Source organism: Vidua chalybeata, chromosome 3 (genome assembly GCF_026979565.1).
Source record: "Vidua chalybeata isolate OUT-0048 chromosome 3, bVidCha1 merged haplotype, whole genome shotgun sequence".
NCBI classification, from domain to species: domain Eukaryota; kingdom Metazoa; phylum Chordata; class Aves; order Passeriformes; family Viduidae; genus Vidua; species Vidua chalybeata.
In genome coordinates, this window is record NC_071532.1 from 44721566 (window position 1) to 44745871 (window position 24306).

Genomic DNA, 24306 nt, shown 5'->3' on the forward strand with positions numbered 1-24306 from the left:
TGTTTTTCCTCTGCAAGTAAACTGTGACTTAAATTTGATTTTAGTATAATCTTGCTTCCAGGTTTATGACAGTACATCACTAGCATGTCTTACACGCCTCAACACTGCATTTGTCTCTAATTGCAGCCCATTTGTCACTTGAGTTTGAAAGAATCATCCCCCTATACCACATCCCGTCCCGCTTCTCCCCGCGATGAGACAACTCAATTTTACTAAACCCTGCCTGGCTCTAAGATAATCCCTCCCCCCGGGGCATTTAACGTTAGGTGAGTTAGTTCGAAGGCCGAGCTGTCGCCTGGGTCTGTGTGTCCGTCTGTCTGCCAAAGACAGATGATTCCCACTCCCCTCAGGCCAAGGGCAGCACGCGCTGCCTGCACGCGCTCGGGGCGGAGCTTGCGCGTCACGGGCAGCGCGCGGGCTCCCGGCCGCGGGCGGTGACGTCTCGGCAGCAATGGCGCCCACGGGGCCGCCGGGTAACGGCCGCGAGCGCCGGACTGCGCGGGGGGACCGTGGCGGGGGTGGCCGGGCGGGCTGTGAGGGCGCGGCGGCCGCGCCCTTTCTTCAGATTCCCGGGTCGTGCCAGGGAGGGCTCGGTGCAGGCAGGGGCGGAACTTACGCAGCACGTGTAACTTCTTTGCAGAAGCCGCGTGTGGCCTGTCGCGAGTGAGTGAGTGAGTGAGTGAGTGAGTGAAAGAAAGGAAGAAAGGAAGGAAGGAAGAGTGAATGAGGGCGCTTTTTGGTGCCGGCCCCTTGGAGCAGCTGCATCCTGCCAGGGAGGGGCTGGGAGGGACCTCCAGGGTACCCACACCGACCCGTCCAGCGACACAGTTATGCTCGGTGGGAGGGGCTGGTTGTGCTCGAGATCCCTGGGGCTCTGAGTCAGAAGTGCCATTTCACGCGTTAAATAGAAGTCGTTGCATGGGGAGGACAAGTAAAATTGCAGCTCCTAATTGGCGTTGGTGCTTTAAAATGGACTGGTCTGTCAGTGGCTGCTTTCCGTGGTGCTGCGGCCAGCAGAGATCCTAAGCACTTCCCCTTTTAATACTCGTGAGCGGGTGCTGAGCCTGTGCTTCAGCTCGGGCTTGCATCCCCCGGCATGTGAAAACAGGCCTGCAGTCCCGCTCGGCACCGACTCTGAAGCCAGCTTCTGTGGCCTGAGATTTCTCCAGGTTCCTCTGGCAAAGAGGATGTTGACGTGACGTGAACTGCCCTGCCCTGCCCTGCCCTGCCCTTTCTCCCGTGCCACTTGGGGTCCAAGCCGTGGGCTAGCGACTGCTCTGCTGCAGAACCGAGTGGGTTTGGAAATGGAAAGTGTGAAGGTTTTGTGGCAGCAGCTTGAGAAGTGGTGGCAGTGGGACAGAAGTTCTGCATAGACAGAAGCACAGATTGTGTGACAGGTATTTGTGGAGCCCCAGTGAGTGGGCAGGAGGCACTAGGTGGTGGTGTGTCCCTCTGGCAGCGAGGCAAAGGACCTGGGTTCGGGAGTGCATTATGGAGAAGCTGAGCACAATGTTTCTCCCTAGCCTTTGAGGGGCAGGGCATCCCACAAAGTGAGGCCATGCAGGTCTGTTTTCCTGTGAGTCCTGCCTATAATGAATATGTGTTGTGGACAATTTAATGTCAGAAGATAAACAATTGTGGTTATAACACAGCTTTCTAAATGCGGGATTTGCATGTTTAGCTTGCGACAGTGGGCACAGCTAACAAGAAGCTGCTATTCTGAAAATTCAGTGACTTTTGTAGTGGTTGTTTGCCTCTCAAACTAACTTTGTAATTGCATTGGGTACATAAGGATCTTGTCTGTCTATTATGTAAGAACTGAATGTTTCATAAGGCAGGTGCCAACATGGGAATATTAGCAAGGTGCACATAGGTTCCCAAGGTGAAGTGGTAAGAGCCAATACTTCTCTCTTTGGATAGGTTGGGTAGCAAATAATGTAGGAACAGGGTGCTGCTGCTCACTGTTGCAGAGAACCTGTGTAGCATCTGTTGCTACAGTTCATGAAGCTCTTATTGTTGCCAGTGGGCATTCAGTTGAAAACAATTTAATTAATTGAGTAGCAAATAATGCTGAGGTTATCATGAGCTGTCTGTGGCACACTGATAGCAAGAGCATACTGTCTAGGTACTAATACTGTAAATTCTGCATGCTGCACAGTCATTTTCTGAATGATGGGGAGACTTGTGCTTGGAGCTGTTGGGGGGAATGCTGATTTGTTGAATTTGGATGTACAAATATGGAGAGGCCCTGTTTCCAGTGAAAAGAGGAGCTGGTCAACCTAGGAAGCAGCGGGTCCTGTAAGTGCCTGTGTAGTTCCTCTGCTTGTGTTCTGGCACATGAATGTGATGAAAATACTTTAATACTGTCACAGTTGGCTTGCTCCTTTATAAAAGCTTTGGAAACAACTTGTAATCCTTTATTCCCTTCCAAGTACTTGTATACCAGACTATTTCATACTAAAAATAAATTTGTGATGGAAGTGCATCAGTAATAAAAAACAATGCTTTTGAGAAGCATTGCAGGCATCACAAAAGTTTGGTTTAGAGCAAATTGCAATCTTTGAAGTCCTCTTTCTTGTGGAAAACACACATCCCTTCAATTCTGCACAAATGGCCTGTATGTGATTGGATTGGGATAAGGAGATGAAGGAACATCATCTTACCTTATACCCTGACTGTTTAGTTGCTTACATTGTGAAAAATGAAAGATTGCAGTTGGGGGAAGTTTATAATTGTTAGTGAATGACTGTAGGGGTGAACAGCTGCTCTACAAGGAGTAGAAGTTCTTGTAACTCAGATCATTTCTCTGTTGCAGACAAGTAATTCCCTTGTTCATATGATTTCAAGACTGTTTACCTTGGGGAAGTGAAGTTGGGTATTAGGATTTTTTATTTTGCATTCTGTATCCCATTGACTTTTAAGCCAGTGCTGTTATTTTTGTTCATTTGGATTGGTCTTCTAAACTAGTTCTAGCCCTGCAACACTCTGTGGTAATGGGCTTTATGTTTTAAGTTTCAGTGGAGTGTAAAATCAAGGTTATTGGTCCTGGGTCCTGTTACCACTGCTGGTTTCCTTCTATTTCTGTTATAGCTATAGAAGCAGTTTATTTTCCTGGACACTTCTGAATGGAAAAGGATATCCATTTCCCAAAGCTCACCAGTAACCTTTACTAAACAAAATTTTCACCAGCTCCTGGCTGAGCAGAGGTAAGAGCAGGATACGTAAGCAAAAACAACAAAAAAGAAAAGACTGACCTGATTTTTCCCTGCTTAGGAATTTATCCAAACATTTTTTAATTTTATTCTGTAATATTCTGCACTCTTTTAGTGCTGGAGAGGGGAATTGCATGAGCTAAATGCTAAATTAAGATTATGGTACTTGTTAGTAGAACTGACTCCCAGCTTCCTCCCTGCTTTTGTTCCAAGGACAGAGTTCAGCACTTCTAGCGTGGCTTTTTGAATCAATCTTTTTTTATTTCTGGAGTGTTTTGGACCCGTCTGCAGACTTTGTTTTCAGCTTGAAGTTGCATCATCAATATGCCAGGGCATGACTTCAAGTAGTGCATGCTCCTATGGAAGAAGAGTCAGTTGTTATCCATAGCAAGGACAGGTAAATTGGGTTTTGGTGGGCTTGGAGCTGTTGCATCCCTCTGTAAAGCACTGATGGCCACTCTCATGATTCCCACCCTATTTCCTGCAGCTTTTTGAGATGCTGCTGAAGGAGCACAGATTTTGAAAACTTCAGAGTAAGGCTCTTGCAGCAATGAGGCAGGGATCCACTGTGCTTCTATGAGCAGAAAACCATAGATTGCTCATTGCTTCTGTTCAGTGAGGCAAGCAGTAGAGAAAGCAAGATGGACCAGGTGAGGTGCAGGATTACAAACAAAGCATAAATCTTTGCTTCCCAGCATGGATGAGGCTCGTTAAAGCACCAGTGAGCTTCAGTGCCTGTGTGTGTCACTGGGCTGTGGCTCTTGGAAGCACATGAGTTACACTCCATTGGCAATCTGCACTGCAGACCTACTTTCAGATACAGTTTTTCGTGTCTTGCTTCTAAAAGCCTTTAGCTCAAGGATTGATTTTATTTTCATGAATAATTTGATGGTTTAATGTGAGTAGATTTAAGCTCTTATGTAAGAACCTGCTGAGCCTGCCTGTGTGGTGTTAAAACTTCCAACTTGAAGCAAGGGTGGCTTACTTTGTGTTGTTTTAATCTGCCTTCAAATGCTTCATAATTGTCAGAGAGCACATTTTCTTTGACTTCTCGTCATGCTGAGCCTACTTCTGATTTAGAGCTGTTTTTCCAGAGTGTTGGTATAAATGTAACCTTGCAACGCTTTCCTCACAGCCTCAGCTTCTCTCCAGCACATTGATTTTTTAACAGTACTGATGTTAAAACAGAAGATGCATTGCACAAATGCAGAAGGAAAAAAGTCAAATCAGTTAGCAGTTGCCAGTGATTTCTAAGTACCATTGCGTGTAATAGTAAGTTAAGTTTTAATGAGACATGAGGATGTTTTTGTATCTTGGAAATCATTCTTTTTTTTACAAGGGCTTTGATGATAGTTCATAACCTAAATGCAAAACAAGTCTTTTAGAGTAAGATGAAGCTGAATGAACAAAACAGGTGAGGAATAGCACATCATTCACATGTTTGTGAAACATCAGTGGGGTCCTACCCTTGTAGTTTGGATTTTTAGTAAAGAGGTTGTTTGATTATTTTGCTATATGTACAATCTTATCAATGCCTGTAAGTATCTAAAGGAGGAGTACCATAAGGATGGATCCAAGCACTTCTCAATGGTGCCAACCAACTGGAGAAGAGGCAATGGGCAGAAACTGATGCACAGGAAGTTCCACTTGAATATGAGGAAGAGCTTCTTCACTGTGAGGGTGACCAAGCACTGGAACAGGTTGTCCAGAGAGGTTGTGGAGTCTCCCTCACTGGAGATATTTAAGAACTGCCTGGTCTCAATCCTGTGCCATGTGCTCTAGGATGACCCTGCCTGATCAGGGAGGTTGGGACAGATGATCCCCTGTGGTTCCTTCTAACCTGACTCATTCTGTGATTCTGTATGTGTGTTTGCGTTCTGAAATGATTCTGTGTATGTTCTAAAGGGAAAAAGTAGAATTACTTTAGTGATGGTCTTGGAGGTTTTATTGGAGTTTGGTGGGTTTTTTTTGGTTTGGGTTTTTTGTTTGTTTGTTTTCTTAATGCCTCAGATTAAGCTTTTTGTTAATATTTGGGATGGCTGTGTTTGGGATCTTGAAGAAGTACTTCATCTTAATTTCTAATGATAGTGCTGAAATGTCTATAGTATTTTGTTTCAATCATGGTTAGATTTACCCTGCTCAGTGTCTTATAATTAACTGTGTGATTTGCCCTATCTATTTTCTTCTGGCATTACTGCAGAGGAAAAGAGTATCTTGTTACTTTAGTGCAAAAGAAAGTAAAGCCTGATATTATCTGTTGGCATATCTTGGTGTTTGTCAAGTTGTTATTTACTACTGTAATCCTAAGGGAATTTATGACTCAGTTGAAAAATTGTTTTTGTTTGCTCAGTTTATTTCTCTTTATCATTACAATATAGGCAATTAGAGTAGATGTGGGTGTTTGTTTTTTTAATGATGTTCACTAATTTCCACTTTGTGCTTGTGTACCACTTACAGTATGGTGTCTGGTACCAAGACATTGCTGCTCAAGCATTGCTGGGGTAAAAGTTATCACACTTTTCAGTTTTGGAAACGAGTTTATGTAGAGATTTTCATGTATGCCCTTGAACTTCTGTTATTTTTTTTCTGTGGTTGACTATGCGTGGGTGACTGTCCTTAGGTAAAGGACGAATTGAGCCTAATTGTACTTAGGTAGATGCAGCTGTTACCTTACATCAGGTGATTGGAACTGCAGGTGAAGTAAGCCAGTTAGTGTCTGATTTCAGTAGAGGATTAGTTACTTTATTCTTGAATGGGAAGAGCTCAGGTTGGCCATGTGTATAGATAGGGAATTTCAGAATGACTTAAATATTGGGTTTATCTTTTTCCAGCAGATCCCCAGAAAAGTGTGGAAGATGAAATTGAATCTATTCTGCAGGAGCGGATAATGGTTTTGGATGGGGGCATGGGGACCATGATCCAGCAACATGCACTGACAGAAGAGGATTTCCGAGGGCATGAATTTAAAGATCATTCCAAGCCTTTGAAAGGCAATAATGACCTTCTGAGTATAACTCAGCCTGATATTATCTGTGACATACACAAGGTAGGTGGTTCTGGTTTCTGTCTCTTGACAAGAAAAAGAGGGAGAACTTGGCCTCTGCGCTCTCCTTTTCCGTACTACCGGCTCCTGGCTCTCCACTGTCTTTTTGGGATAGGGAAGAGAGTGCTAGGTAGCCATGTGAAAAAGAATGAGCAGATTTGACTCTTCTGGTTGTGTGAGCACAGCATTTTTGTCTTGATTCCTGATGTCACCCAGGCAGTGCTATTTTTAAATCCCTTTTTGACTTTATGTCCCTGATGTATTTCTATTAATTGTAGATTCTGTTTTATTTCATTTTTATTTTCTCTTTTTATTCTCAGCTAGCACTAGAAATGCATCTAAGTAGGACATACCTGAATTCTAGATGTATTTCTATAATTGCGTGTTAAAGAGCTGTTAAATGTGGCAGCCTGAAGCAGGCTGTGTAGTTAATGAGCATATGAGCTTCCTAATGAGTGTATGTGCTTCCACAGTCTTGTTTTTTCCCTAGAATATTAATGTGTGGCCCAGAGAATAAAACAGTCTAATTTGCTGATGATTAGGAATTTGCAAACAGATTTCATTGTTTTCCTGTTTTCAATTAGACTTTAAAAAACAACATCCTAACTCTTGTATTTATTGAGCTGCATGTATTCATAGGTCTTACTGTAAAAATTGGAATGCTTGAACAGCGTTGCAGCTGTTCAACCTCACATCTCTTGTGGGCTTTTCCAATTATTTATTGACAAAATCTGTATTTCATTGATGAGAATCATATTTGGCTTATGTTAGTTAAACTTGGAAGGTGATCTGTATTTTTAATGAAGTTTTAACTGCCATTCTTTGGATTTTAAGAATGATGAGCTGGAAGGAATCAGTCTTTGACCTATAAAAATTTCAGAAGGAAGTATATGTAGATTGAGTTCAACTGAGCAGTAGTGCTCATGAACCTTGGAATTTATAATAATTTGTGGTTTTAATAAGGTAAGCTGATTTAACAGTTGAATTTGGCAGGTTTAGCAGAGCAATAATGATGTGACTTGAGAATGTATGTATTGACTCAAACCAAGTAACCTGTTGTTATCTCTGTAATGGCCAGTTATAGGTGCTTTAGGAAGAGTGTGATAAAAGAACTGTCTTTTGTGGTCTCCATCCCTGCAGCAACTATTGTTGCTGAGCAAATGGTGGTGACTTCACATTTCAGAGCTACCAGGGGTTATTTCTTCTGAGAACTGGACAGAAGGAGCTTGCAATAATAGATGAAAATATTTCTACAAATAAATATTTTGTTTAGTTTTTGGGCTTTTTTTTTCTTTTTTGTTAATGGCCCAGTGAATTAGATCTCACAGATATCAGTAGCTTAAAAAGTAAATGTTAGCTGTACCTTGACTGACAAAGTCAAAGTCAGATTCAAAGGTAAGAGATGTGATGTATTTTCAAAGGCAAAAATTAACTTCCTACTTTGAGTATGTTATTTCCTTTTGTGGTGGTAGACAGTAAAGTTGGAGGGCTTTTATATGTTTAACATATTTCGAGAATTTTCAGAAAATTAATATGTTATTAGTTGATGTGTAAGAACTTAGATATTTTCATATATCTATTTGTAGCTATTTTTGTGTGTTTTTAAGAGGAGTTGAGAGAAAGCATATTTGTTTGCAGCAAAATATGTTTTAAGGCAAATTTATTTTCAGCTGTCATTTGGATCAAGGCTTTATTTGAACTCAATGAGTTCATCTGCTTCTTGTAGGAAAATCTGAGGGGTTTATGTTCAATAGTGGCATCAGTATTTTTGATTAGCTAGCACTTCAAGTGTTTTAATTTCCTTGAATATGATCATGCTAGGGTTCAAAGGCATCAAAAAGATGAGTTAGGGAGAAGGGCAAGTAATAGAGGTTATACAAATACAGGCTAGAATCTGCAAAAATGTTTAAGTTTGCAGTGATTTCAGTTTACTTCAGTGGGAATTAGACAACCAAAATGGGGCAGAAGTCTTAAATGTTTTGTGAATCTTAGTCATTAGTTAAACTTTAAATGAGATCCGCACAAAACATAATTCTCCTAAGCTTGTGTTCTGTCCCAGTGTGCTCTTGTGCTGTACAAATCTCTTCAGAACACTTAAATTTTCTAATATTTTCTGTTTAATCTGGGGCTTTTCTGAGACTGCCCACAGCAGCCCTTGCTTGCTGAAGGTGATTGGACTGCCTCTGACCATATCCCTGTGCAGAAATCCAGAATGTGCTCCCGTGGCAGAGGTGACTGTATAAATGTCACGTATTAATATAAAGTGTGGCTGACACTGACATTCTGAAAATTGGTTACATGGAGCACTTCTACTGCTTTGACCCTGTGCTTTTGAATAAAGCCTTTAGAATTTGATCAGCTTTGAATTGGGAAATGATTTGTGACTTTTTGTCAACTGGATGAGTCAAAGTATTTGGGTTACTTGTATTCCATACCTCAGGCTTTGTTTTTTTCATGTCTTGCAGGAGTACTTGCTGTCAGGCGCTGACATCATTGAAACCAACACTTTCAGCAGCACCCGAGTTGCACAGGCTGACTACAGCCTTGAGCATTTGGTAAGAATGTTAAGCTATTTACACATTAAAATATTAATCATGTGCTAACAACCAAGATCATATTAGTCCCAGGATTCATTGGTGTTGTGCTTATTGGCTGCATGCTGCCTCTTGAGCCATGTGATGGGATCATAGCTCCTTTCTGCTGCTGTGGACAATTGCACTTGCTGTGTCACAGAGATAGTGTGCTTCTTGTCAGCAGAGGTACAGGCAATAATAATTAGTCCTAGATTTTGTTTGAGCATTCACAGGATCCCTCAGTTCTGTGAACAGGGATGTTTTGCTTCAGTCCTTCCAACTTACCAATGCCACAATGGAACTACTTTTTTCTTGGATATTTCTTATGTGTTGTTTGTGCTGGTGTATGTAGAAGTCCTTTCTAGTTTGTGTTTATTGTGCCTATTCTTTGTTATGTATTGTTTTGAGAATTTGAGGAAATATGTGAAAGTAAATACTCTCCTTGTATAAAAAGTAGACTTAAGAGTAGGCTAATTTTGCCATCGAAGTCCTGTCCTTCAGCTTCTGTTGATCTCAGCAGGATTTATTTACTACCTTAAAGAATGAGATTTTATGAGTAGCAGCAGTAGGCAGGGCGCGTGTGGGACAACACACATAACTGTTGCTGAGATATATCGAGCTGTTCCTTTGAAGCCTTCTGATAGTGCTGATACATACTTGTGTGACTTGGAATCTTCGGAGTGTACTTCAAGCTGCTGGATGCAAGTGTTGTGTTTCTTTGATGATGAGTTACCCTGGACTGAACTAAAGGTTGCTCAGTAATTTTCTGTAATTGTTCCAGGCATATCGATTAAACAGAGTCTCTGCACAGGTGGCCAGAAAAGCAGCAGACACTGTAACTGCTGAGACAGGTTAGTATTATTTTAACTTTTTACTTGTTTGTAGTTTTGACAATGCTGCAGTCTTTGAAATGTTGCTAACTAGAGGATCACTTGATGGTTTACATTACGGGGACATAAAATGATGCTGTGCATGTTTGCAAGTTAGGCACTGTAACAGCAATTTCGTACCTCTATTTATATCACACTAATTTCATTATGTTTGAAGGATCTGGTCCTTAAGGTGTTCTTCAGCATAACTGTCTTGTGCCTGCCTGGTGTAGACTGCAAGTGATATGCATCTTCAGATGGGTTTTAGAGAAAATAAATTCAGCAGGGACTGTTAGAAGTTCCTTAGGTTTGTACAGCACAAGTCTTTGTGCTCCAGAACTAGGATAACTGATTGTATGTAAATGTGGATTACCAGTTAATCTTAGTGTTTGTCTAGTGGTTTAACTTTATTCGGCAACTAATGGGATCATCTTAATACTTTCATTTCATTTCTATAGATGCCTTCCAGGCATTATGTGAGATGGGTTGGAGCTCATTTACACTGCTGTAGACAATGCTGTCTTTCAAGACTCATTTCTGCTTGTATACTACAATCAAACTGTATTTCAGCCTAACAGTGCTGCTGCTGTTCAGATAGCACCTTACTGAGGTGATTCATAGTATGCAATAAAAAAGTAAGATTTGGAACTTGCTTTTAAAAAGTGGGGCTTTTATGACACATGCCAGAATATCCAAATAAGGTTATGTAGTGAAAAATGCAAGGACAGTTCTATGCTGTGCATTTAAACTAATTAAATGAAGTTTCTTGTGTTAAAGACAAATGATTCTTAGAAGAAAAGTTAATTGAGATAGCTGACCTTTTCAGAAATGTTCTTCTGTCCTGTGAGTATACATTGAACATCCTGTTGGATTGAGATAAAAAAGTTGGCTGTGCTGGATGATCCTGTGCTGACTGAACTCCAGATTTGGGGCAAGAGTTTCCTGTTTTGTAGTCCTTCATCCTTGAATGATATGCATGTCTTGGTGTCCTCAGAGGTATTTTACATTGACTGTCACTGTATAGCCAGAGGTGAATAGTTTAGGGTCTTTTTCCCCTCTTGTGTCTGATCTAGGAATTAGGAGATATGTTGCTGGAGCCATGGGTCCAACAAACAGGACACTGTCTGTGTCACCATCTGTGGAGAGACCAGATTACAGGAACATAAGTAAGTATTTATAACCATCAAGTTATTTGACTTAGGCAGTAGTCTTGAAAGATTTTTCTCCAGATGAAATTAACAAAATTCCTGTTTTACAGCTTTTGATGAACTGGTTGAGGCCTATACAGAACAAGCCAAAGGACTTCTGGATGGAGGAGTTGACATCTTACTGGTGGAAACCATATTTGACACTGCCAATGCTAAGGTGAGACTTCTGGGGAAAAAACCCCACCACACTAATGTAAGTATTTGCTGTACTACTTAAGGAAATCCATGATAATATTCTTTGAGGTATCAGCTACTGTTTAGTAAATACATGAAAAGACTCTTCAGTTGATAGCAAGTGGGTAGAATGTGAGGAGATGGTTTTTAATCAGCCTTTTCCAGAAGGTTTTTCTTAATATGGGCCATTTGTATCTTTCTGGCTGTCTGTGCCAGCTGTCCTCTTATTCCCAGAAGCTCTACTTATTGCTCAACATCTCCAAATGCTTCTGATTGTATTTTTCACTGTAAGCATATCTGTCCAAGGGATGCTTGTGATGCCCACTGGAAAGGGAATGTCCAGTAAATCTGGTTTCAGGCGTGGGAAGGCTTGTAAGGCAGCTCTGTTAAAAGGTGTCTTTTGCGGGGGAACTCTGCCATCAGTTTTAAGAAAGAACAATTTGGAATAGAAGATTAGAAGGGTAAAATAGAAGGAATAAAATGTTGAAATATGCCACCTCTTTCTTTATCTAATAACTGCTCAGCACAGGGAATGGAGTTGTTAGGGTACTTAAAACTGTCTTGTGATTTTATGTGGAAAAGTCTGGCTGGATGTGTACACAGTGTTTCTTTAGGCTTTTGCTGCAGGCTGAATAACGTGTGCAGTGACATCACTTGCCCTTTGCAGATCTGACCAGTCATCATGGAGGTTTGGCTAGGAGCCTGTAGGCTTAACATAATGCTAAGGGCATGTTCAGGGGTGACTTTCTTTCCCTAAGGAGGGAGGACATTTTCAGGACCTTCAAAGGAATCACTTGCAGTTCTTACTGTAAAAATCTGTGGTGGTTGGAACCCTTTGGAAACTACATGTTTAAATAGATCAAGGTCAGTGAATGTGTCCTGGGAAGACTATGTACAACCATATTTGGGGTGGGGATTGTGCTGCAACTATGAGGGAGAAGCACATGCTGCTGTGATCTGGGTTTCAGAGTAGTCTTGGTCTTACTTGGTTTCCCTGTGATGCTTCCTTTCTACTTGTTACCAAAACGTGTTTTGGAACATCTGGAATATGCTGTGGGTAAAGGTAAAACTTCCTGAGCGTAGGAAATTCTGGCAGGCAGTATGAGCTAGCAAGTTGCATAAACAGCCATAGAATAAATAAAAAAGGCATCAAACGCACAGAAACAAGAAGAAATGAACAATATGAAGAACTCTCAAAGCATCATTAACGTTTTGCAACGTATTCTTCTGTAGGCAGCTCTTTTTGCACTCCAGATGTTGTTTGAGGAAGAGTATGCTTCCCGACCCATATTTGTAAGTATATTTCAGTATTTTACATATCCATAAGCTTTATTTGTGAACTAGCTGAGATGGCAGTTGATTAAAGTGCTTTGAAATGAAGGAAATTAGCCTACTGGAAATGTACTTTTTTCCACATGATTGTGAAAGTAAAACCTCTTACAGTTTTGTCAAATCAGCCTTGGATAGCTCTGTTCAGCAGATCAAGCCATAGTCTAAGGAATGACTTTATTCCAGTGTGTATTCATTCTGTGTATTTCCACAAGAAAAGGTCTAATCATGGGGGTTTTTTTTCAGGCTTGCTGTCTTGAGGGCAATAGGAACCAGTGCTTCAAGGAGGAAATTAAGCAAATTCTGACATATTTTCAAGAAGAAAGAGTGGCCATTTGAAGTCGGAAAAATCTGTCTTACTCCATATTCTTTTTCTGATGTTCTTCTTCTGATAGTTACTGTTCATGAATGCATTGGAAGAAATACAGAAAATTAATAAGATTGTTTTGAAAGTTCTGATGTATTCTTCCGGTTTTCTACAGTTTGCAGTCCAGGCTTTCTGATTTGCAGTTGATGTCTATTTGTAGGCTTTTGTTGAATGCATTTACTCCTTCCTTGCATCTGTGTTCAAACCTATGTGGGACCCAGGCATTTACAAAATAATCTGCCAGTAACTTTCACAGCTTATGAATGTGCTGGTTTGAAAGTTTGCTTACTTTTGGCTTGTCCACCTGATAACTTCTATTGTGTCTTGCCATTTATCTCTTGAAAATGATAATGAGCAGCTGTTCTATGTTCCCTTTGCTGCATAGTCATGGCATTTGTAGTCCTTTGTGAGAGCCTCCTTTAATCATCTTTTTTTCAGCCTGATGAGTCCACTTCTATTTAGCTGTTCTATTTGGTTCATTCATTACTGTCCCATTTTTGTTTTCTACTTCCTCAAGTCAGAGTGGAATGACAATAGAACACAGCATTCAAAGTGCAGACGTCAGGGATTGTGTGATAGCCTAGCAATGTTCTCTGCCTTTTCCATTTTTTTCTTTATAGCTTCTGATGTTTTGCTTCACTGCAAATGAGCTTGGAAATTGCATTCGTAAAAGTCTCTTTTGTTACTTAGTTTAGCTTCTAGAACAGTAAAGACTGGTTTGGAGGTGTCATTGTGTAGAAGTTCTGTGTTCACAACTTAGTACTTGACCAGTTAGCACAGGGAGTTTTCTGAGTTGGCTTTTTGTCTTCATTGCCCTGAACAGAGTGGTCCTTTAGCCTGGTTCCTCATTCTTTGTTCTCTGTTCAGTTATGCTGAGAAGTTACAAACCTTAGCACAGCTTTCTAAGATTCCACTGATCACTTTCCTTGACTGAGTATTTTGAAGGTGGGAAGTGGCATCAATATGAAAGCATGCTTTGGAGTAAATAGTGGATTTACTTTCGCATGGAGTCTTCTAGACTCATTCCATCTTCTGGAAAAAAAGGCTTTTAGACCTGGTGTTGTGGTGTAGGAATGGTACTCTGCAAATTAGTGCCCTCACTGAGATTCTCCAAATCATGCACAGTATTTTTTGCTCCCCCACTTTCTTCCCCTCTCTCTTTCCCTGTGGCAGGAGGGAGAGGAGAATTGGAAGCCCAAAAGGCAAAGATCAGGGGTTGAGGTACTAACAGTTTACTGGAAACAGCAATAAGAAAAGCAACTCTAACAGCAACAATATCAATAACAAAAGTGTAGAAAAGAGTGACTCCCATGCAAAGATGCTCACTGTGGAGCTCAACCTGACTGCACCCACGCCACCCTGACTGCTCCCTCTGGCTTGGGACCAGTGTGTCCCAAACTGGAGAGAACTGGCTCGGAGGTGGTGTTATACCACCGCTCTGTCCCACTGGAAAGAACCCCTTCTCACTGGAGAATCTCTCTTCTCCCACACCTGGCAATGATGTGGTAGAACCTCTGTTGTCCTGGCAATGATCAGGTATAAACTCTGTTGTCCTAGCCATGTCCCCTCCTGGCTTCTGCAAGAATTAACCTTATCCTGGCCAGAACCAGGACATCTGAGGAGCCTTTCCTGGCTCATCCAGATGCCTCCCAAATTCTTGACTTCATAGTTGATAGTTGGGGTCAAGACATTATTTATTATTTGCACATCTCTTTCTGTATACTGCAGAAGAAGGGTGAATATACAGGTTAAAACTTATACTTCCACTACTAAGTTATAGCATTTGATGTTCCTTTCTGGTGAATGGAGTAAGGTCAGACCCACCTCTCCCACCAACCACAACCAAACAACTTAATAGCAGTCCTAAGACCTGAAATAACTTAAATGGGTATGTGAAGAGAAGGTGACTACTGAGAGCTGCCTAAACAAAAAAACCCTGTGGATTGGTTCAGAGGCTGTCATCAGAACGATACCATGGTACTCATGCTACCTGGCTGTTGGATGGTTCAGAGTAGTTTTCTCCCTTTTCTTTTGTTTTCTTTCTTCTCCCCTGAGGTGGTGAAGCATGGAAAGAACAATTCTCCAACTAGTTAAAGTTGAAAAGAAGGGTATTTATTACAGCTCCGGACACATGTGGAGTCTTTTCCAAAGACTTGCGTGAGGAGTTGGAGACTCCTGCTGTCTATTTATACAGAAAAGGTTTTACATATCCAAGCAGTTTCTAAGGAGGCATAATACATAATCATTACCTGCCCGCTTCGTGTTATAATCAGCTGAATATCCATTATGGCTGCGCAGTTGCTCTTTAATTGGGTTGGTGGGCTTCTGAGCAGGAAGTAAGATGTCTTCCTTATGGTAAATTCTTCACCCATGTCAAGTTGGCAGGGCTCCTTGACTTGCTGGTCACAGTCCAAACTGCCTCTTATTCTTAGAAGTCAGTGGTATTTATGGCTCCTGAACTCTTACAATACTTCATATATCACCTTGTCATTTCCAACCTTGTTTCAGTTATCCCCACCTAATATCAATTGATTTTCTTGTTAAGCTGTAATCACAGTATATGATCTTTGCTAACTACATTTCTAACTTAACCCCTTGACTCAGAGGAGGGAGAGAGGGAAAGACAAAAACTTTGAACCAGTCTTCTTTCTCTTATAAAAATATTTAAACATTTATATGGTGAGAAGGGTTTAATTTTTCTGTTTGAGTTGTGCCTCATCACTTTGAGTGGAGCACAGGTTTCTCTACTTTGAGTTATAGCAGTTCATCCATTTTAATTTTCCATTCTGTTGTGCATTTAATTCTTCTCCTTTCTCTGTGTTGAATTGATATTTAGGTTTCTGGAACTATTGTGGATAAGACTGGGCGTACCCTCTCTGGCCAGACAGGAGAGGCATTTGTCATTAGTGTTTCCCACAGTAAGCCACTTTGGTAAGGAAATGTATCATTCATTCTCTTAGTAATTATTTGTAGATTGAGATTCTTTTCTATTTTAACCCTTGCTTCCAGCTAAATGGAAGCTATACAAATTGTAATCATATGTAATCATGTGCATTGCTAATGTGTTTTTTATTGTTCCCTCAACAGAAATTGTGTTTCCAAAGAAAGCTGAATTTTTAATTCATTGCTTTAAATAATCTGGGGCTTTATGTTTACACTGAAATCACAATTAGGTCAAAATCTGAGACTGTAGTTTGCCATCTCCTACTGTCTTGTGCTGTGCAAGGAGTCAATCCCTGGTACAGGCAGGACTTGTATCTCTTAGAGGGAAGCACTGCCATCTGAGAGTGTTTTAGGGTGTGTTGAAAGAACAAAGCATAAAATACTATTGCAGTGTTCTTTTTACTGAACTTTAGAAAAATGTGCCCTGAGTGATTTTCTCAAGGATATGCATGGTTGTTTTGAGAGCTCCTGATGCCTCCATTTACTTTAATTCTTTTCTATCAAGGCAGAAAAGTTCAAATAAGTATGTGGTTAAGATCTGTGCAAATGGATAATGTGTCAGATTTGGTCGTTGTGAAGGTTTTGCATGTTAATTTTAGTACCTTCCCCTGGTTATCTATTCTTCTTTACCCTTCTTTACCCCTACCTCTTTGTCTTCTCTTCCCTCTTTGCCTTTTTTTCACTCTCAGGTTGGTTCTCTTCACAGAAAAGCTTACACCAGAAATAGATGTTTTTTTCTTAGAATATTTTTATTGAAAGCATTTAGTTCACTGTTAGTAGTGCACACCATTCACATTATGGTGAGTCATTGTTTGTTTTTACAACAAAATTTCAGCTAAACCATGCAATCTGTCATCTCAGTGATGCAGAAGCAGAACACTGCATTCACAGTTTTCCTGACTGCCCTTGAGGCTCCACTTTCCCAGACCAGACGGTGTTCCAGAAGTAACATATGGAGCCTCTTGGAATAGGGTGGTAGTTGACTTCTTCTCTCAGCATCACGGCCTCATGGTCCATATTTGGCATGAGTCCCTCTCAGATAATTTTGCTCCTTCTTGCTTCTGAAGAAGAGAGAAGGGCACTGGAGCAGAAATCAATAATTTATTAAAGCGTATTTCATAAAAGCTATCTTATGGGTCTCAATGTTTAGGGCCTGTTTCTCATTTGTGAAAAGGCTACTATACAGCACTGTAGCAGAAGGGTTTTAGTGGTTGGAACAGATTGCGTTTAATGTTGTTTCTGTGGCCAAATTGGTGCAGAGTGGCTTTAGGGTTGTGAAGAAGCTGATTAATGGTAGAATCCTAGGAATCACGTTATACATGTTCATGTGTTTCTCTTTGGGTTGTGTATGGCCTGATTAGGGTGATGTGTCATCCTTAATTCAGTTTGGTTTGGACCCCACCCTTAAAAGTGTGTGCTTTGTGTCTGGATGATGGAAGTGGTAGCTGAGAAACTCATGAACTGTACTTACTAAGTGCTGAAAGATAAGTGTCAAGCTGCTTGCCATGAAAGATGCTCAGATGTGTTGTTTCAGATCCTATGATTGTTTCTACTGTAGCAGCATTGAGAAGACCTACACTGAGTTTTGGGCCATAATGTGGATTTTGTTCTAGTCCCAAGGATGCTCTGCAGCCTTATCTTTTACAGGAGTTTGTGTATGACTGCTGTGGAGAAATGAGCAAGAGAGGGAGGTGATGTTTAAGATGGGTGTGTGATGGCTATTACACTAGGGTAGCAGTGACAGAATATCAGCTATCTGGCTCAAGGCTGCTGGCTTTTAAGGCATGGTTAATAGTTTGCTTTTCCCAAATGTTTTCTCACATGATTTTGACTGCTTGTGAGAAGAGGGTACTGGCCACAGAAGCTACTTTTTGTTTCTGAATGAATATGTATGTCTTTGATACAGTTCTGAGAAAAGTAATGCTTGGATTGTGTCATGCTCATGAATATACTTGTCAGCAACCTGTGTAATGGGTAATAATTCAGGCAGTTTGGAATGTGGAGAGTATGAGCTGGAAGCTTGTAAATTGAATGACTTAAGAGTAGGAAATATACTGCATTTGATAAGGGCAGTATTGCTAACTGTTCTTAACTTGCTTTGCTTTGAAAACTTTGTGTTTGTGAGGGAGCCCACACTTTGAAATAAATTCCAGAACCTCATTGCTGTAATGAACTGTGTATTCCTTGGGCTTGCTGTTTGTACCCAGTGAATCTGTATGATGGATTTAAAGATATGTAAATGCCAAATCTTGAAATGAGGAAAAAAAAGATTATTTTCAAAATTTTCTGGCTAGTATAAGATGTATTAGAGAAAGCAATTTGAAGGTAGAGGTTGCTGTTTAAAATAACATGTACCCTTCCCTCTCCAACACCAAACCAAAACAAAAAATCAACCAAACCCTCACTGTCTCATCTCTAAGTTATTGGAAGAAGGGGCTTGTGTGTTATTTGATCTTGATCTGTGACTGTGATATTCAAGATCCTTAGTTTGGATGTTGCTGTAAGCCCCTCAGATTTCAACAATTTTTCATTCTGTCCAACAAGTAAATCTGAGTGTAAGCATTTATTGCTACTACTTAGGAAGTTACCAATGCCCTGCCTTCTCCTTGGAAACAGGAGAAAAGTCAAAAACCATTTTATGCTCCCAGTCCTGTGCAGGGCTTTTCTGCTTTTGACCTCTGTGAAACTAAGTGGGCATACAGGTGCTTAATTAGCTCAGCTGCCTGTGGAGCTCAGTCAGTTGGGAGACGTGGCTCTTAACGCATTCCTGTTTCAGTGGGTTAGCTTGCATCCTCTCTGAGACTGTTATTCCAGGAAAGGAGAAAGCTTTTTTACGTCTTCCTCTTCCAGCCGCTCTATGAACACCTTCCCAGTTCTGCAGTGCTCATAAGGGGGTTTTTAGAATGCTGCAGAAAGATCAGGAAACATGTAAAAGATATCTTACATAGTTTCTGCAAGAGAAATTTCTGTATTTAATACAAATGGAGATATTTTGAGTGCAAGTCTCATTTATGTATCTGTCATTAAATGAAAGAAAATATGATTATATCTCATATACTGGTAAAATTGTTTAGAAACTTATTAATGTAAAAATTCTTCTGCTGTAGTGCTGTCTTGGTTAGTAAGATGTAGCAGATGCAGTTGCCCAAGCTTAGTGCTGCCATGAGGCTTCTTGGGGGAGGCACTTGCTCTCTTCCAAAGTTGACATAATTTATAATTTGTAAAGAAAATGATGAGTTAGCAGCTTGAAGCAGGTCTTGCCTTTTCAACCTTTTTTCATACTTTTTCCTGTAGCACAAGACTTCTTTCCCATCTGCCATTCTCATTCCACTTGTTCTCTCTCTTACCTAGAAAACACAGAGCCGTCATGTTGCTGCAGTTGCTGTCAAAATGCTGCCACTTTCCTCCTGGATTTTGAAATGAAATCTTGATTTATTGTTCCCAGTTCAATTCAGCCCAGCCCCCTTCCCTCTCGTGCTTTTCTTCCACCTGAGGGTTCTCCTTTTGCACAGTCATGCTGTATTGATGATGATGATTAAAGAAATTGGAGATCAGGTTGGTTTTGTTTTAGATGATTGCGGGAGTTAGCAGTTGCCAGCACTAACATTCATCTGTGTGTAAAAGGTGTTTTTACTTCAACATAATTTTTGAAAATTTATTTTCCAGTATTGGCTTAAATTGTGCTTTAGGGGCAGTTGAAATGCGTCCATTCATTGAAACAATTGGAAAATGTACAACCGCCTACATCATCTGTTACCCCAACGCAGGTGTGTTGATGCCCATGTTCCTATGCTTACAGGCACGTGAAATGTAGCTAACCTGTTCCATCTCATTAGCAATTATAGGGTTGAAGTAGCTTAAAAAGATGATTGCTTTTACTATTAAAAAGAAAGTAAGAATATTTTAAACTGAAAGTAATTGTTGTTAGTTCTGTAACAATGAATCCAGAATATTTTCTTGCATAATTAATAATCTGCTGAGTAGTGATTGCAAGGGTAATGAGGCATTTTAGTCCTCATACAATTGTAGCTGTTTTAAATGTGCCTTTTATGGAATTTAGTTCTGTTCTTTTGGACTTTAAACAAATTGTAATACTAAAAAAAAAAAAATTATGTTTTAAGGTCTTCCCAATACTTTTGGTGGTTATGATGAAACTCCAGAAGTGACTGCCAAGCATATAAAGGTATAAAATACGTCTTCTGATGTCACATCTGACGTACTAGTAGACAAGAACTCTGCTTGTATCCTGTGCATACTTGTTACAAAACTGGGGCTGGATTTTTTTCCCCTTCAGATAGCTATATATGTAATTTGGAATGTTTATAGGCAATTTGCTGAATGATAGTGATTTGAAGTATCACATTAGGAAAACTACTTAGGAAACTGAAAACCTTAATTACTTTTATGTACTAAGCTTAGGTTTCCTGTCACTTGATCTGTGCATATTACTCATTGCACTCCTGTGTTCTTACTGTTATATTTGGGAATTGTTCAAAAAGCGGAGTGGTGTTTATGAACTTGGCAAAATTTAACAGAGTTGAAAGTACAGGAACTGCCGATGTTGGGGGTCTTACAGTGCAGGGTGTCCTTCCCCATGCCACTGGATCTGTGCAAGACAGAACTATGTGTCTGAAGCTGCAGCGTGTCAGCAAGAACACAGTATAAAATAGGCCAGTTTCAAATGTAGTCTCTTGAAATTACCTGTTGAAATTGCTGGTTAGCCTTGGGAATCCAGTCTCAAAACAAATCCTAAAGAGACAATATAGTGAAAATTGCTTTTTTAATTTAGTGGTTTTTTTCTGAGCTCCCTGAATTGCTTCATATGTGAAGAAAAACAAATAAAATTTATATATACATTAAAAAGGTATATATAAAATAAAATAAATGTATATATAACATAGCTTTAATAACTTTGAACAAAATGTTCCTTCCTCTTACAGAATTTTGCTTTGGATGGTTTGGTCAACATAGTTGGAGGTTGCTGTGGTACCACACCAGCACATATCAGGTACTTCATGTGCTACAGCTTTGGACTACAAAGTAAATTTAAGTGCTGCTTCTGTGGCACAATATGCCATGGCTTGTCTTAGAGTTTCCTGAAAAGGTGGATCACTTGAATGCCAATAGCAGGAATATATGAAGTGGGAACAACCTGTGCATATCATGAAAAATTAGTTGAGGTGCGGTTCAGACAAGGATTAAGCCTCTTGGATTTTGTCATCTAAAATTGTTCTGGAATTACTTTTCCCTCTTTATTGATTAATAGAATAGACTTCCCGTTCTCTCCTTTATTGTACTGTATCTTCTTTCTCTTTTTTTGCAATCTTAGCCACAAGATGAAACTTAAGGTTTCCTTTGATGGTAGATGGAAGGAAGGGATGTGTGTGTGTGTTTGTTGGGGAAATTCCTAAACAGAAGTTCTATGAATGCTGTACAGCTGGCACTGGTCCTGGCTAGTCAGAAGGAGCATTTGATGATTTTGTCACTGTAAGTAGGTCAGTGGGAAAGCCTCCTTTTTTCACTTAAATTCAAAAAAGAAAGGGCTGTTGTGATTAATTTTTACCCTGATATAAACTGGGACGAGGTGACATGTAAACAAGTAGAGGACAGTGTGTGTCAGTCCTGAATAGTGTGAAGAGAAAGTGAATGTGAACAGCATGAGTCATTCTGGCACCTGAGAAATGTGTCTCAGTACAGAATAATGTTTGTCTCTTGGGTTTTTTGCTTTTGTGGGGGGGGGGTGATTGTTTGGTTTTTGTTTGGCTTGTTTTCGAGGTTTTGTGTTGGTTTTTTTTTTTTTTTTGGTTTTTTTTTTTTTTTTGGTTTTTTTTTTTTTTTTTGTGTTTTGTTTGTGTTTTGTGGGCTTTTTTTTTTTTTGTTGGTTGGTTTTGGTATTTCAGTCATTAGCAGTTGCTCAGCTCAGCAAGTCATGAATATGGTAAAAGTCAGTGTGGTTGAGAACTGATTCTGAAATCCTTCAAGTGTCCAATTGTATCTCATTCTGTACTTTAAAAACCTTCAGCATTACATATTTCCTGCAAATAGCTATGTTAGAATCTTCTGGGAGTATGTTTTTGCCTTTGGCCTCACAAAGTGAAACTACCATCTTGTCTCTTAGCTATGTGTCTGGTATATATGCTCTTTGAGTTTTGTCTGGAGTTACTTAATTTTAATTGAAAACTTCACTTTCTCATTTCTGTAACTCAGAAAAATTGCTGAAGCTGTGAAATTCTGTAAGCCTCGTGTTCCACCTTCTCTCTCTCAAGGATACATGCTGCTGTCAGGTAAAGTGTGTAACAGTTTAGTTTCATAACTAATGCAAGTTTCCTTTATAAATTTATTGGCTGTTTTCTGCCGATTAGAACAATGCTGTGAATGTCTGGTTCTGCCTGACTCCAGCAAGCTTACGGATGTGTAACCACATCTAAGTCATACTGCTTTGTCTAAAGGAGTAGTAGAACATTTTTGCTGCCATCTTGTATAAAATAATCAAGCCGGCATATTTACTCTGTGAGTGTCAGATGTGTTGTAATGGTGAATGAGTATCTTTGTCTTCACTTTACAGCAGGGAGGGTCAAGCACAGAGAGACCAGGTAATTTGCTTACAGTTATTGGCAGAGCTGGGATGAGATCCTTGTACACCAGCTGTGTGAGGGCTGCCCTGTCTCACCTCAGAATCTGATTCAGTCATACTGGGACTGTGTTCCAGCAATACATCCAGGTCTTGAACATGTTTTGTTTTAACAGAGTCTAGATCTGTATGTTCCACACTTCGGGCATTCTTTCAAACCTTTGAGCCATGTATCTGAGTAAACAGTACCATCTTTTCAGTCTGGCATTTTAACCTCAGGTCAAAGGAGTTTAGCATAAATAACATATATCATGGTTGGCCTGTGATGTCATACCTTAGCTTATTTGGTTCTGCTGTAGAGTTTGTTTGCCTCTACCCTGCCTGCTACCCAAGGGCCCAACTGGCCTTGTTTCGCTGGACTAAGGTATGTGGTTATGTGCTGACCTTGTTGGTCAGTCAATTCAGTGGGCTGTTGCTTCTCTCAGGGTGTCATGCATGAGGTAAAATAGTTTAAAGTTGAGAGGACATACACACAGATGTCCAAAGAATCATAGCTTAACTTCTGTATTGGAAAAGTTAGTTGTTATTTTTTGTGGATCAGGTAAATTATTGGTTGTCACTGAGGAAGATCAGAAAGATTTGGTGTATGTATTGGCAGTTGTTTCATTGCATTGCTCTGCTAGTTACTCATTAGAGCACTGATGTGCTGAGAAATCACTATTCATTAAGAGAGGCACCTTTATTTTACAGTTCAGAAAAGAGATTTTGTCTTTCTTACGCAGTTTTTTTCTTTTCTGTTTTAACAAATATGTTCAAAAATATCTTTTTAAGGTCTGGAGCCATTCAGGATTGGGCCATACACCAACTTCGTTAATATTGGTGAACGCTGCAATGTTGCAGGATCACGGAAGTTTGCTAAACTCATCATGGCAGGCAACTATGAAGTATACATATTAACAATAATCTCATATGAACAATAATCTTTATAGCTGATGCTCTGATTTTCTCTTGCTCCATTACACTATTATTGTTTGTTTTGCTGGCACAAAGCACTATTCTTCACCAGTAAAAAAATGTGGAGGATTAATTTTTTCACTGTTCTTTGTTTCTCTGCTTGCCAGCTACTAATAACTTTGTGAGAAGGGCTTTACAAGGACTTTTTTTTTTTTTTTTTTGACAAATGTTACAGGAAATTTTAATTTAGTTATACAGCTGGTAATGGTTTAGAAAATGTCCTGGTCTGTGCTGCATCTAGGGGTTGGTTTACAGAGAAGAGGGGAAAGAAGGTGGATGTAATCCCCTCTTTCAAGTTATGAGGTACATTTAACTTGGGATAGATTGAGGCACTGTGCAGCTCTTGCTCCCTCTCCCCTTCCTCACTTCCCCAATTCTGCTCAGCATTATGATTACATCTAATTGCTATCTACTTTGATCTCTGCCTTCAACATGCTACATGAGCATTGGTACAGAAAAAGATACTTAGAAGGTAATGCTTTCTTGAAACTACTGCAAGGCAGAAATGAAGAGGCTGGAAGACTCATTCTTTACTGGTGTGAATTGATGTAACATTGAAACAAATAGCACAGTGACTTTTCTTGAGAGCTGAGTCTCTGCCCCAGAGTATACTCTGATGTTACATCAAATCAGAATGAAAGCCTTACTTGCTATTTTTTGAAGTCTGACTCTTAGGCTCCTAGAAGTCATGAAGCAGGTTAGGCCTATTAAATCAAGAGACCTTTTAACACAGGTTGTTGGGGACTCTGCAGAATGACAGAAAAGAGAAAGTGAACAGACATGGGTGTTCAGATATTTATGTAGACTGGGGAAAAGCTTTAGTTTTCCTTCTTAGCACTTGTGATTATTCTGCAGCTTGCAAAAATATTAAACGGCCTTTAAAAATTAAGTATCCTGTTACAAAACACCAGAGCTTTTGATGCAAGGCCTTTATTTCATACCATCACAGAGACTGTATTTTCTTGTCATCTTGTGCAGTCACAAGTCCTTGTTACCATGCAAA

At 40.1% G+C, this 24306-nt stretch overlaps 1 protein-coding gene across 2 annotated transcripts in view; it reads left to right on the forward strand.

Annotated features, from left to right (window-relative positions):
* Window positions 1-399: 399 nt before the first annotated feature.
* The window catches only part of MTR (5-methyltetrahydrofolate-homocysteine methyltransferase), a 50485-nt gene continuing 26578 nt past the window's right edge, over window positions 400-24306 (forward strand). Inside the window, exons 1-13 of one of the 2 annotated variants that reach the window (XM_053937180.1) lie at window positions 400-473; window positions 6047-6258; window positions 8721-8810; window positions 9610-9679; window positions 10771-10863; window positions 10956-11062; window positions 12313-12372; window positions 15612-15706; window positions 19385-19485; window positions 19840-19901; window positions 20659-20726; window positions 21926-22002; window positions 23121-23233. In XM_053937180.1, coding sequence (XP_053793155.1) covers window positions 452-473; window positions 6047-6258; window positions 8721-8810; window positions 9610-9679; window positions 10771-10863; window positions 10956-11062; window positions 12313-12372; window positions 15612-15706; window positions 19385-19485; window positions 19840-19901; window positions 20659-20726; window positions 21926-22002; window positions 23121-23233 — 1170 coding nt within the window. In that variant the 5' untranslated portion in view covers window positions 400-451. Of the gene's footprint in view, window positions 474-6046; window positions 6259-8720; window positions 8811-9609; window positions 9680-10770; window positions 10864-10955; window positions 11063-12312; window positions 12373-15611; window positions 15707-19212; window positions 19274-19384; window positions 19486-19839; window positions 19902-20658; window positions 20727-21925; window positions 22003-23120; window positions 23234-24306 lie in introns of those variants that run through there. The other variant, XM_053937181.1, reaches the window with a different exon arrangement.